The sequence below is a fragment of the Poeciliopsis prolifica genome, unplaced genomic scaffold (genome assembly GCF_027474105.1).
Source record: "Poeciliopsis prolifica strain line A6 unplaced genomic scaffold, Auburn_PproV2 SCAFFOLD048, whole genome shotgun sequence".
Classification (NCBI taxonomy): domain Eukaryota; kingdom Metazoa; phylum Chordata; class Actinopteri; order Cyprinodontiformes; family Poeciliidae; genus Poeciliopsis; species Poeciliopsis prolifica.
The window spans coordinates 1,654,776-1,667,886 of NW_026562423.1; the positions used below are offsets into that span (position 1 = coordinate 1,654,776).

At 42.9% G+C, this 13,111-nt stretch overlaps 2 protein-coding genes across 2 annotated transcripts in view; one reads left to right on the top strand and one right to left on the bottom strand.

Moving 5' to 3' along the window:
• LOC129377515 (uncharacterized) overlaps nt 1–13,111 on the bottom strand; it is a 288,482-nt gene that overhangs the window by 184,777 nt on the left and 90,594 nt on the right. The gene's annotated exons all lie outside the window — the stretch shown is intronic.
• Nucleotides 6,495–8,174, top strand: LOC129377513 (dexamethasone-induced Ras-related protein 1-like). The gene is made up of 2 exons (XM_055057512.1): nt 6,495–6,880; nt 7,070–8,174. Exons 1-2 carry the CDS (start codon nt 6,610–6,612, stop codon nt 7,597–7,599), a joined length of 801 nt encoding a protein of 266 aa, XP_054913487.1. The 5' UTR covers nt 6,495–6,609; the 3' UTR covers nt 7,600–8,174.

A 13,111-nucleotide genomic window follows, 5' to 3' on the forward strand; every position in this document is an offset into this window, starting at 1 on the left:
ACTTCCAACAGCAACTTGAAAAGATCGCCTTTAAACAAGGACCAGCAAAGTTAGTGCTTTCACCTGCAGTGGAGTAGATAAAAAAATAAATTTCTTCCAAATATTTCTAGATTATTTTCTCATATTTACAAGAAAAAGCATGAATTCCAAAGAAGAAAATGTTTTTTTTGTTGTTGTTGTTGTTTTTTTACAATGTAAATGCATAAATTTATGACATTAGAATGAAGATATTATCTGAGATTGTAAAGCCAGAAATGCGCATGGCACTTTGACGTTTTGAAATTGGGCCTCTGTCTCTTTAAGAAGCTCCTGCTCTTTCTGAGACTCTGCCTTCAGGAAGTCATCTGTTATGTCGTTGTCAGGAGCGTTGGACTTATAATTAGTCTGTATCATGAGCTCACCAACCAACTTTATGTTTTTGTCCGTTATCTCAAAAGATTATTCTGAAAAGAAAAAAGCTTCTGATTGATCGGTGGCTGTCAAGTGAAGTAATAAGATTTTTTTTTTTTTTTGAAGCAGAATTCATCAAATTATTCATTTTCCCAAGGATTTACTTGTTGCTGAATTTATTTTTCAAACACACATCAATCTTAATCTTTTTTTTTTTACCTCAGAGAATGTTCCTGGAAATCAAAGGTCATATAACTTTGTAAATGTTGTTGTAAATATCTGTAACGTGTGTGACCCTCCGTGCCCTTTGTCCTTAAGGCATTGTCATTCTGCTTGAATCGGTAGAGTAACGCGATCTGGAAAATACCCTAAAGAATACCCTCTGTTTGTCTCCTTTCTGTTAGATTCTGCATTGATTTTAAATACAGCTTACATTTTTACCAGGAGACGAACCAGACAGTTTGCACTTCATCTTCTTAGATTTTGGTGAGAAAACAGGAAAATCTGTGATGTTGTTATTCCAAGGTGGACATTTTCAAGAACTCCATTTTCAGCTGAAAATAATCCGCAAACATTTTTTCTTTTTAAACATGCATAAATTGGCAATTTCTGACATGGGCGATATTGGCAGTTAACCAGGGTGGCATCAGAAAGGGGCGTCACAACGAAAGAAGTAGAAAATCCCTGCTTTCTGCCACAAAAATAATCAGAAAATGGTTTGGATTTGAATTTGTTGAATTTGCCTGGAGCGCCATTCTTGCAAGAAATACAACTGCAGCCATATTTATAATACAGGCTTACCAAATTAGAAATTGTGATTAATCACGGCGCAAGAGTGTGATTAATCTCATTACATTTTCTTAATCGATTGACAGCACTTGCTTAGTCACAATACAATGATTTTACATCTTTGTGAAGGCCAGCTTGTGATAATCTGAGGAAAAAAAAGACAACGACTCAACATTATGTTGTTCTGTCAAACGAAATTACAAAAAGAATATGTGTTTGGGATTGTAGTGTGACAAAATATGAAATTCCACCCGAATTAATACATTTACGAGGCACTGTCAGTACTTACCGAATGCCTCTGAGCACTGATAGCAAATATCTCACGCTTAATGAGGCAAACAGACAGGAACATTTTCAGTCCAAGCATAGAACCCAGGAACAAAAGGCACCTCTATGAAGAAGGGTCACCAAGTTTCCCGAGGCCGCATACCTCCCACGGACAGACAGTGGACACGTGTCCTGAGGTCAGATGAGTCCAGCGTTCAGTCAGCAGGAAAAGAAGTGGAATCTCAGGTCGACTAAAAACGACAGCGCTCTCGATGCGACGCGGCCGTGATCAAACATCTGAAACCTCCAGCTTAGCGGTAAACACAAGAAGAGAAGAACCGTGAATAACAAACCGTGACTGGACCGATGAAGAGGAGGTCGATCTTATTCTCAGCGTCTAAAAACTGATGAACAGCAAGAGGAGCGTGCAATCCGCTGCTGTTGTTCTCAAGCGCGATACATGAGAGTCAGCTTATTCTCCTGTTCATACAGGGAACATATTCACTTTGAACAGGATCAATATTAAAGACTGGTGTTTCAGCTGCTTTCTGCTCTGCTCTACACAGAGCTCTCCTGGCAGATTGGAGATATGTGTATGCATATATATGTCATATGACATAAACAAAGAATCTGAAGGATTCAGGTCACGTGACACACCAGAAAGTTGAGCTTCTTCTTTTGAAGAAGACCAATAAAATCAGATCAGAACATCTCTACTTATTAGATGTCAGCAAATCTGATGAAAACAAATGATCAGTTTGATCATTTGCCCTAAACTGCTTTTTATACCTTTGTTCTCAACACGTTGATGCCCCTGGGAAAAAGTCAGGAGTTTGTGAGACAGAAAACAAGACGAAAATATTCAAACACCTTTTCCGGGTATAATTTGAGATTCATTGTGAGCAACTCAACTGAAAAGAATGATTTAAGAGTCTGAGGGAGACCACGCTTATGCATTCAAGTGATTGAATTGTTTTGTTTTTATTTTTCCAACTGATCAACTTGGTTTTTTTTTACGTTCCTGTCCATTCAAATGGTTTATTAAACATGTTGTAGAATGGTCGTGTGAGCACCAGTTCAGCTTTGGGTGAAATCGTCAGATGAAATCGTCCCAACTGCTAAGTTTTCAAATCATTTATTTATTTATTTTCTTACTTTTAAAATGCCTCAGACCTGTTTCCACTATGTCTTCCTCCTCTCCTCTGGATTTCTTGTTTTTCTTAGTTGCTTTGTCCGTTTACCGCCGCGTTACTGTCCCACTTGCCCCACTTTCATTTTCGCCCAGCCCTTGGATGTGGTTGTGATGGAACTAATGGCTTGGTGATGTCTGAAACCGCGCCAGCAATCACCCCATTTCAGCGCGTCCATTAGACCCCTGACTCTAATGAGCGGATTTTCATTGTCTGCTGCTCTGTACGACGTCTTTCTGCCTCCCTGAGCAGTTCGCTGGTGAAAGTGCAGATTTCCTCTCTTGCACTGAGACGGCGGACCACATTACGTCTCACGCTGTGAAGTCAGCCAAAGACACACATCCTCTGTGGAAACTGGGTCATGACTCAGGAAAACAGCAGACTCCCACAGGTAGCTGGGTCATGGGACACAGGAGGGTCGCTGTGGTTCAGCTTCCACACCAGAACCGGCAGAGAAACGGACGACCTGACCCGGAAGTGGCGATGAATCTGATACGTAGTCACGTTTATCAGAGTCATTTATTAATATCCTATTAGTCCCATCGATCAAAACTCAGGAAGGGGTAATTATTTCACTTAATGAGTTATTCAAAAGCTAAATAAAGTCACAGTACATCAGGTCTATGCACCCATGTGAGATGGTTCCTTTTTGGGTCCATAGCTGGACCCAAAAAGACAGACTATGAATTAGAATTTTCAAAACTTTGCTTATTGAATACATTCATAAAATATAACAATATTAAAACACCCATACTTCATTCAGGACTTTGAGTTTTATATAACACACAAGGTTTGTAAAACATGCACTCGTGCTAAATGTTTGCTCTCCCCCACCCCACAAAACCTGCCGCCCTGGGCTACTGCCCCGGCATGCCCTTCCTGAAATCTGGCCCAGGAGGCAGCACCTGTTTTCATCCGGAAGTTCGCGGTTCCTCTGCAGTCTTGCCAGGTGAAACGAGTTCCTCTCTGTACCGTAGACACACGAATCAAAAAACAGAACCAAACCGAGCCGGCTGGAACTTTGAAGATTAGATGGTGAACAAAACAAGTAAAAACAACTTCAGAATTTAATTTGGAGACCCTAAAAATAAGACATGGTTATGTTATATGGTTTGAGAAAAATGGATTTGACTTTATTATTATTCTAGTCCATTTAGGAACTTTATAGCCAAGCGAAACACATCATATAGAAAGCTGGTGTTTTCTAGACTTTATTTCTGTTACTTATAATAATTTTCCTCTTCCAGCTAATGTAAACATAACATTTAAAATTAGATTATCACACCAGAACACTAAAAAAAATAATAATAATACGGAAACGGTCTTGACACGTCATACCAGCTTTTTTTATTTTTTTTTCAAAAGGTACTTTTAAATTGACAAATGGGCCTCATGGGGAAGAATATTCAAATTTATTAAAGATGACTATTAGAAGCAGGGACCAACAAGAATGGATTCATTTTGAGAGTCTACTGGGTTCTGATGTGGTCGATGAAGAGTAATAAAACTAATAATCAGATCATTTTGACAATCTCAGTGGAATTCATCTTTAAAATTAACAATACTAATGATAAAAGACAATTCCTGAAGGGTGTGTGAACATGTGCAGCATGTTGAACATCAGAGTGATTTGGGTCGACGTCTCGGGGCAGACGTCTTCCCAAGCGTCCGGATCTACAAGTCACATGCCACCGTCGCCGACCTTTGTCACCAAACAGTCGGATTAGCGACTTCTGCCGACGGCTCAGACAGTCGGGACAAAACCCGGATCCTCTCCATCTGAACTGAGGTCAGTTGGTTCAGCCTGAGTGGCAGATAGAGGTTCAGAGAACTGGATGTGTGGCTGCGCGCTGACTCACTGCAGCCTGGTTTCCAGGCATGCTTCTTTTTTATATATATATTTTTTTTTTAATAAATAAATAAATAAGAACCAGGAGCTCCCGAATGTGGTCGGCCTTGTTTCTGTTCAGAAAGGCGGATAATTGGCAGCAGGGGATGCAAATTACTGCGTGTTTCCCACCTCCTGCTATTATGTGGACATGAACAGCTGAGTGGTTCCAATAGAAAACAGACATGAAAAATATGGGTTTTAAATTTCCTTTCTGAGCCTTTTAGTCCCATTTCTTTCTGTGCTGCAATTTTCTTTTTCTCCTCAATAATGTACCGGCTTGTTTCACATTTTAAGGATGTTCAGGGCTGTTTTACCTTTTATCGTGTTGTAACCACAAACGTCAATGTATTTTATTGGGATTATTTTATTTTTTTGACATATGCAGGGCATAGGTTTAAAGCGGAAGGAATATTATTCTTGATTTTGTTCATTTTTTCAAAGGTGAGAATCTGAAAAGTGCAGCGTGCTTTTGAATTCATCCTCTTCGAGTCCATGCTAAATAGAAGTGACTTTTTTTCTGCAGTTATGGTCAGGTCTTCAACCATCTTGCAAGTTGGAGGCCCTTTTCTTGAAAAACTAAAGTGATTTTGCTTTAAAAAAAAACTGAAATAAAAAAAAAAAATAATCACCGCTTCTTTCTTTCCAAAAGATCCAAGAAAAATCATTTGGGGTAAAAAATGACAGGCCAGTGTTTATAATACAGGTGACAATAACATTCATTTTTATATTTGCCACAGATCAGAACTGTACTCTCTCAATTTTCTTTTTTTAATAAAAACTGACAAACTGCTCTGGTTCCTGGCAGGAATGTGATGCCATACTGTCACCTCCATGTTTCCCTTTAGGTGCCATTCAGGAAAAAGTGTAGACACAGGTCTGGGCGAAAAGCAGAATATCTTCAACTTTTGAAGCACAACATTTCCAAAAGTCCACAATTGTCTACTTTAACTCAGAAAATGTCCAAAATATTTCTAGAAAATTAGTCATAAAAATCTCACAATGTCTGACTTTTTTTTTCTTGCAAATTTTTGACTTTAAGAGCTCAGAAATGTCCAAATACTTTCCAGAAAATCTCTCAGCATAATCTAAAAATTTCAGATTTGTTGTTTTTCCTTTTTTCTGGTCGAAATTTTATTTTATTTTTTCTAAATGCAACCACCCCATCTCTACTGCAAGAAACTGTAGTTAAATTTGTAAAACCATTAAATTGCAAAAAAAAAAAAAAATCGGCTGAGCCGATTTGAGTCAAGCATCTCTGTTCACATCAGCCGGTTAACTGGGGGGAATAAAAAACAGCTGAGATGAAGTAATCTGCTGGACGGAGAAGGTAAACACTCGGTCTCTTTTGTTTCTTTCTGTCTGTCTTTTTTTTTTTTTTTTTTTTTTTTTTGCCACGTGCACGCAATGGGTAAAGCACGCGCTCACACATTATCGACGACCGCAGATTCGAGCGCCCTCTGTTGGCGCGTTTTGGTCGCAGCGGATGAACAAATCGGTGCGTTCGGCTTTGGAACACACCGAGACATTTTGATTATTTCTGCATCACTTATATTTATATTAACGCATCAAATCTGAATATCTTCTTCTTTTTTTTCTTTCTTTCTTTTTTTTTTTAATCAGTTTTACAACATAATTCGTTAATCATTTGGGAACATGGATATGGTGGTAAACTAGTGAACTACTGCACATCAGCCGGGCCCCTGACCCCTGACCCCTCCATCATTATTATGTCCTGTTTATAGGCTATTTATTAATTTATTTGTTCTCCCGTCCCGTCTTCGTTAGAACTGACAGACTGACGCACCAGTGGGAGTTCTGTCCTCTCCCCTCTTCTCTCCTGCTTCACACACACACACACACACACACACACACACACACACACACACACACACACACACACACACACACACACACAAATGTGTGCGCTCACCGAGCCGTGACGCTCACACAGGGGGCGGGGCCCCCAGCTCGCTTAAATACCCAACTCCTGACCGCCGTTGAGACAGAACCGCAAGCGGAAACCGCCAGTTTCTTTCTTTCCTTCTTTTCTTTACGCACAATCCAAGCCATCGGGAATAAACCATGATCAAGAAAATGTCTCCCTCCGAGAGCGACTTCGACATCCCCGCCAAGAACTGCTACCGGATGGTGATTCTGGGCTCCACCAAAGTTGGGAAAACGGCCATCGTGTCCCGGTTCCTGAACGGCCGGTTCGAGGAGCAGTACACGCCGACCATCGAGGACTTCCACAGGAAACTGTACAACATCAAAGGGGACGTTTACCAACTGGACATACTGGACACGTCGGGGAATCACCCTTTCCCCGCGATGAGGAGACTCTCCATACTGACAGGTACTTCACTCGCTGGTTTTGGTGTTTTGCAGCTTTCGTGCGTATTTACGCGCGCCTGCCTGCAGCGCTGCAAGTTTCGTGCAAAAAAGCAAACAAACGCAAAACGCATTTTCAGCTAAATTCAGTGCATTGGCGAACAAAAACCCGAAAAAAAAGTTAACCAACTCGTTCCCCGATTTTTCTCTCCAGGTGACGTGTTCATCCTCGTCTTCAGCTTGGACAACCGCGAGTCGTTCCAGGAGGTGCAGCGGCTCAAGAAGCAGATCCACGAGACCAAGTCGTGCCTGAAGAACAAGATCAAGGAGAACATCGACGTGCCTCTGGTGATCTGCGGGAACAAGGGCGACCGGGACTTCCACCGGGAGGTGCAGCGGGAGGAGATCGAGCAGCTGGTGGCCGGCGACGACAAGTGCGCCTACTTCGAGATCTCGGCCAAGCGCAACGAGAACGTGGACAAGATGTTTCAGACGCTGTTCACTCTGGCCAAGCTGCCCCACGAGATGAGCCCCGACCTGCACCGGAAGGTGTCCGTGCAGTACTGCGACATGCTGCACAGGAAGTCGCTCAAGCACAAGAAGATGAAGGACATCGGGGAGGCGTACGGCGTGGTGACGCCGTGCGCGCGGCGGCCGAGCGTCCACAGCGACCTCATGTACATTAAGGAGAAGGCCGTCGGCGGCGGCCACGGCAAGGACAAAGAGAGGTGCGTGATAAGCTAAGGGGGGAAGAGAGAGAGAGAGAGAGCACGAGGTGAAAACTCGCGCGAAATAGACACACACAAAAAAAACATCTTTTAGAAGAAGAAGGAGCCTGGCGCGTGCAGGGCGGCCGGCTGCCGCTCGGACGCAGAGCGGAGCTTTGAAGACGCCGCCGATGCCGCTGATGCTGTCGCCGCGCGCGCGTGCGCTCTCACGCGCAGCGCCGTTTCTAAAGGACGACCGAGTCCGCTTCTTCAAAAAACAAACAAACAAACAAACAAACAAACAAACACACACTGCCAACAAGACGTATGAGAATGTTAGCTTGTTCTGTCAGTCCGAGCCTCATCTGTGACGTAGCTTCATACCTTGTGAGACTCGCGCGCGCCGATGCGCAAGTTTGTTGCTTTGTTGACGTTTCGCCTTTTGGAGAGAAAGAGAGACTGTTTACATTTTACTGTAGCTTTTTACAAAGGCTAAGTACACTTGAATGTTTACTCTAAATCTGGATTATTTTTATTGTTGAATGTGTTATTTATTGTTGGTGTTAATTTGTTTTTTCTTTTCTTTTTTGCAATAAAGTAAAAAAAAATGAAAAAAAACTCCAATAAAAAACAAAATAACATAAAATCAAAAAATTTTGTAGTTCTTTCTTATTTATTTGTTGTTTTTTTGTTGTTGTTAGATCTGCAGACAATGCAACAGCAACAATGAAGATAACTTATTGAGGATCCTAAATGGAAATGCAACAGTCGGCGTCTTACTGAGGTTCTACTTGTTGGGTGTAGTTCCATTGGCCCGTTGGAGAAAAAAGCACATTGAAAAACAAACAACATCTGAAACTATCTGAAACTTGGAATTGCATCACATGTCTGAGAAAACGAACGCCGCTTAAAGTCTCAGCCTTTCACAAAGGAGGCCTCAGTACTGGGATTATGAGTTGCACGCTCGACTTTTGTGGTTAGAAACTGAAAGCAAAGTATTAGAATAACAGAAATATAGCATACAGCCACTTCTACGCTTCCAGGCACGTTTGGTGTTTGGAAAGCACTGGGAGATCGTTTCCCCAGCAGCTCTTGTTTCCACCGAAAAACACATTCGACTTTGACAAATCACTGGCGGTTAATTTCGCTCCCTTTCCGTTTTAAGGAAAGACGTATTTGTTATGTGGTCACGGCACGGTGCCGCAGTTGGTAGGAACTGTTTGCCTTGCAGCAAGAAGTGGCAAATCTCGGCCAGAGGTCTGGATTTGAATGTGAACCCGATGCAGAAACGGCCACAAACAGGAAATGTACCAAAAACACCTGGTTATTAACAGAACTGCTTGTGAACGTTTAACACTTAAATGCATTGAATCCAAACATTTTTCAGAACAAAAGTGTGCCTACACAGAAACAGTCCATCAGCAAACTCATACTAAAGACAACTGTCTTTCTTTGTATTTACTAGATTACCAGAGTTGACCCCTAAAGCAACAGAACTGACATTAAAGGGTTAATTGTTTTTAAAGCATTGGCCTATTGAATAAACTTTCACATGCATTCATCATAAAACAAAAACAATGTTGCACAACAATAGGTCCGCAATCTATTATTGCAGATAATATATTATCGGTAAAAAAAGGAGCCGTGTGATGACTCAGCAGTTTTGTGACGTCACAACTTATTAAGTTCGACGGCAACAAAACTGACAGTTTCAAGCATTGTTGTGATTAACTCCACTTGCTGGCTTACGTGCTTAAAGCTCATGGCTCTGGCGAAATTACAGCGCAATAAGTCGCTTGAGCTCTTGACGGGAGGAAGTGACATCACTTTTCACGCAGATCGCTTTGCTGTGGCGGGTGAAGGCGCTGATTTGAAAGGAGAGACGTCGATGTAGCAGAAGACTCTGACGCACAGACAGAGAAATGTTTTCATTTCGTGCAGTATTGTGATTAAACTGGCTACTGACTTAACCTTCCATTTTCTCTGGACGACTTTCCCTCCCTGTTGGAGAAAGACATGCCCAAAGCATCATGCTGCCACCTCCGTGCTTTCCCATGAGGAGAGTACGATCGGGCTGCAGTTTCAGGTCCTCTCAATGCTTTAAAAGTCGTTCAAAACGTTGAATTAAGATCCCGTCTGACCAGAGCACGTTTGCTATGCTTTACCGATTGTTCCGCAAGCTTTTGTATGGTAGTAATAATATCAATAATAAAAGATGCCTCGCTGCAGATGAAAGCCAAGCAGCCATCTTGCTCTTATCTCAGTTTTACTGCTGCATCATTGAAGCCCTCCTCAGACGTGCTCCAGGGTCAACCGCGAGACACGCTGTCCAGTGCTCCCCTTTGCGTATGACGTTATCAGCAGTGATTCTGCAGGCTCCATCCCTGGGAACGTTACAGAGAAACAAAGAGAGAACATTCTGCGCCAGCCTCTGTCTGTGTGTCTGCGTGTGTGTGTGTGTGTGTGTGCGTGTGCGTGTGTGTGTGTGTGTGTGTCTGAGCGAGAGAGAGAGAGAGACAGAACGTCTGAAAACAGTTGGGGCCTCACAGAAAACATGTCGGACCCCGGACCGCACTGGACAGCGTGTCCTCCAAACCAACAGAAACGCACGAGAACAGGAAACGCCACGTCTGTTTCTCCGGTGGCGACATTTACACTTTACAGAACTGGCCCTCGATTAAACTCTGGAAAAGCAGTGAGCCGCTGTAAACATGCCATGATCGTCACAGAAGGACTGAAAGAGGAGTGACAAATTGCTCAGTACCCACAGACCTGATGAGGCAGGAGAAGTTCCAATCAGGAGTGTCTCCTAAAACAGTGCGACCTTCGATAATTCGGAGGAATGCGATCTCCACTCAGCGCGGTGGAACAGGGTGCGATCCTCTGCTGAGTCCTCACGCCGAGTCAGGGACCTGAACATTTTCGCCCGTCTGCACAGCCAACCCAGCAGGTCCAAATGAACTGTCAGGTTTGAGTTCAACACTTTTCAAGTGTCCACGTAGACACTTGGACCTATGTGTCTACATGGACCCAAACTGGGAACAAACATAGGATTTGTTGGTGTGAAAACAGTAAATGTAACACAATGCAGTGTAAAGTAAATTTTAGCTTGCAAAGCAATAGAAAACACTTGAAAACACATCAGACCAGTTTTTTTTTTTTTTTTTTGCCAAACTATAAAACAGTGGTTTCATCAACGCTTTTCTGGACGTCACTGCGGTGAATGACTGAACTCAGTACAAACTGCCTTCAAAGACTCCATGCAACATCTCTGACTTTACCAAACCGCTCTGCTGCTGCATTCAATCTATGGCGTTTTGTTCTGAAGGACCTTTGCTCTCATGTATTTACAGTGGGATTCCAAATCCCCTCAGATCACGCCGGTAAGCATGAACTGACTGCCCTACGAACTTGAGCATGAAACATTTAGCACGAAACAAACTGTTTTGAAACAGAGCAGCTTCCTTTCCAGTCTGGCTTCACGGCTCAGGCGAAGGCTGTCACTTGTTTCTGGGAGAAAACTGAACCCACTGGGAGAGACCAGGCAAGGATTCGAACCCAGAACCTCTTTTCTGCTTGACACCAACTGCTCCACCATTCAGTCTGACTCAGGTTATCGCTTGGTGACTCGTTTTTGTGAGTTCCAGGGCTTCTTTGCGCCTGACTTGCCCTTCTTGCACGGATAACTCATTACTCACTACAGCTTCCCCAGTGGTGGCTTCTAATCCATGGAGTCTGCGCAATTTAATCCTGGATTAATGGCAGTGGCGCAGCAGTGGGAGGGAGGACAGTATGTTTATGAGTACGGATGATCTGTGTGTCTTGCCTTTCTGATCTTTTACTGCTTCACATGAGAACAGAGACAAGATACAGGAGCAAAGATTCAATTACCAATTACTTACGGTGCTTTCATCACGGATCTTTCTGATGTCCATTTTTAAGTCAGTGAGTGTGTGTGTGTGTGCGTGTGTGTGTGTGGGTGTGTGTGTGTGTGTGTGTGTGTGTGTGTGTGTGTGTTTGTTTGAAGGGGTCAAAGGCAGATGCACTGACGCACATCTCTTAGAAAACAACAGGGATCCTGTGGCACTGCAATCTGGTCTTGAGTGCCAGTGGGCTGGTGGTCAGCCATTTGAAGGACTTAATTGCCTTGTTGTGGTTCGTGCGCTGACCTCGTGATGCCGTGAGGTCAACACGACCTCACAGTCGTCCAGACGTTAGCAGCTTCTGAACGACGTTGCTAACCTACTGCGGTACCTCTGAGGACCATCAAGTCAAGATTGGATCATTTCTCTGCACTCACTCCTCGTTTTAAAGTGCTTTTAAAGAGGCTGCATTGTCTTTTTCCGTTGATAGAAGACAATAGAATATACTTCATTGTTCCTGAGGGGAAATTTGGCATGGACTCAGACAGACAGAAAACAAATATACGTAAAATTGATTTAAACAAACCCTGTCTGTCCTCCCTGTGGGGTTCGGTGCTAACCACTGATGCTAACATGAGCGGTGTGACGTTAAAGACGGCCAGATAATTCTTATCACACCACTCAACAAAAATGTATTCACCTCTGTAAAGTAGTTCTTCAGGATTGTATGTGACAGACGAAGTGATATAAAGTGTACATTAATTTTACAGTCCAGTTACTGCTCATCACTTGGATTTTGGTTTGGACTTTGACTTGGCCATCTCCACGCGATGTGCTTTTTATCTGATGCTAAGGGCGTGACTGTTTGTTTAGTGTAGAACAGCTGTATTTATACTGATTTATATGAAGGGCGGAAGAGTAAAGAGGGTTGGATAAAAATGCAGCCCGGCGTTTCAACCTGCAGAACGTTTGACATTTTAAGTTCCGCGTGTCGCTCATGTTTTGCTCACAGATTGTTTCGGGATGGAAATACCTGACGCTTACCGCGCCGCTGTCTCCGTGGTTCCGCGCCGAATCTCCTGTGGGTTAGCAGTGACGCTAAAGCACACAAAGATGATGCAAATGCTGAAAACACACAAAAAATAAATAAAAAAAAATACAAATAAAAGCAAAGCAAGTTATGCTCTCTCTGGTTCTCGATTTGTTTCGGCTTATTGACTTTTGTCACCATGGAGAGCTCCAGCATAATTCGCGATAATTAAATGATCGTCAGCAATTAATCAGTAACTTTGAGTTTGCCATTCCCGCCTGAGTAAACAACCAGCAGATGGATGGTCAGGATATCTGACACACCACGTGCGAATGTTGTTATCCGGCTAATTTTGATTCCCACAGAGCGTCCCACCCTTAGACTATGCTGAAAACATTTTTGAAGTGGAAAAACTCAATTATGCAGAATATATATGCTAATAAAAATATCTGCCAGCAGGGGGATCGCATGCTGAACTTCATGGCTCAACTTTTTGATTCTGCTGTGATGAGATTAGTCAGGTTCCTACATCTGGATCGGTTTCCTTGTGGCAACAGTGTTGGAAGCCCTTTGCCTTTGGTCGCATTTCTCTAAATGTTAGTTGGCTGAACAGACTTGCTCAGTCCACTTCAGAACCTGTTAAGTTCTATTCACAA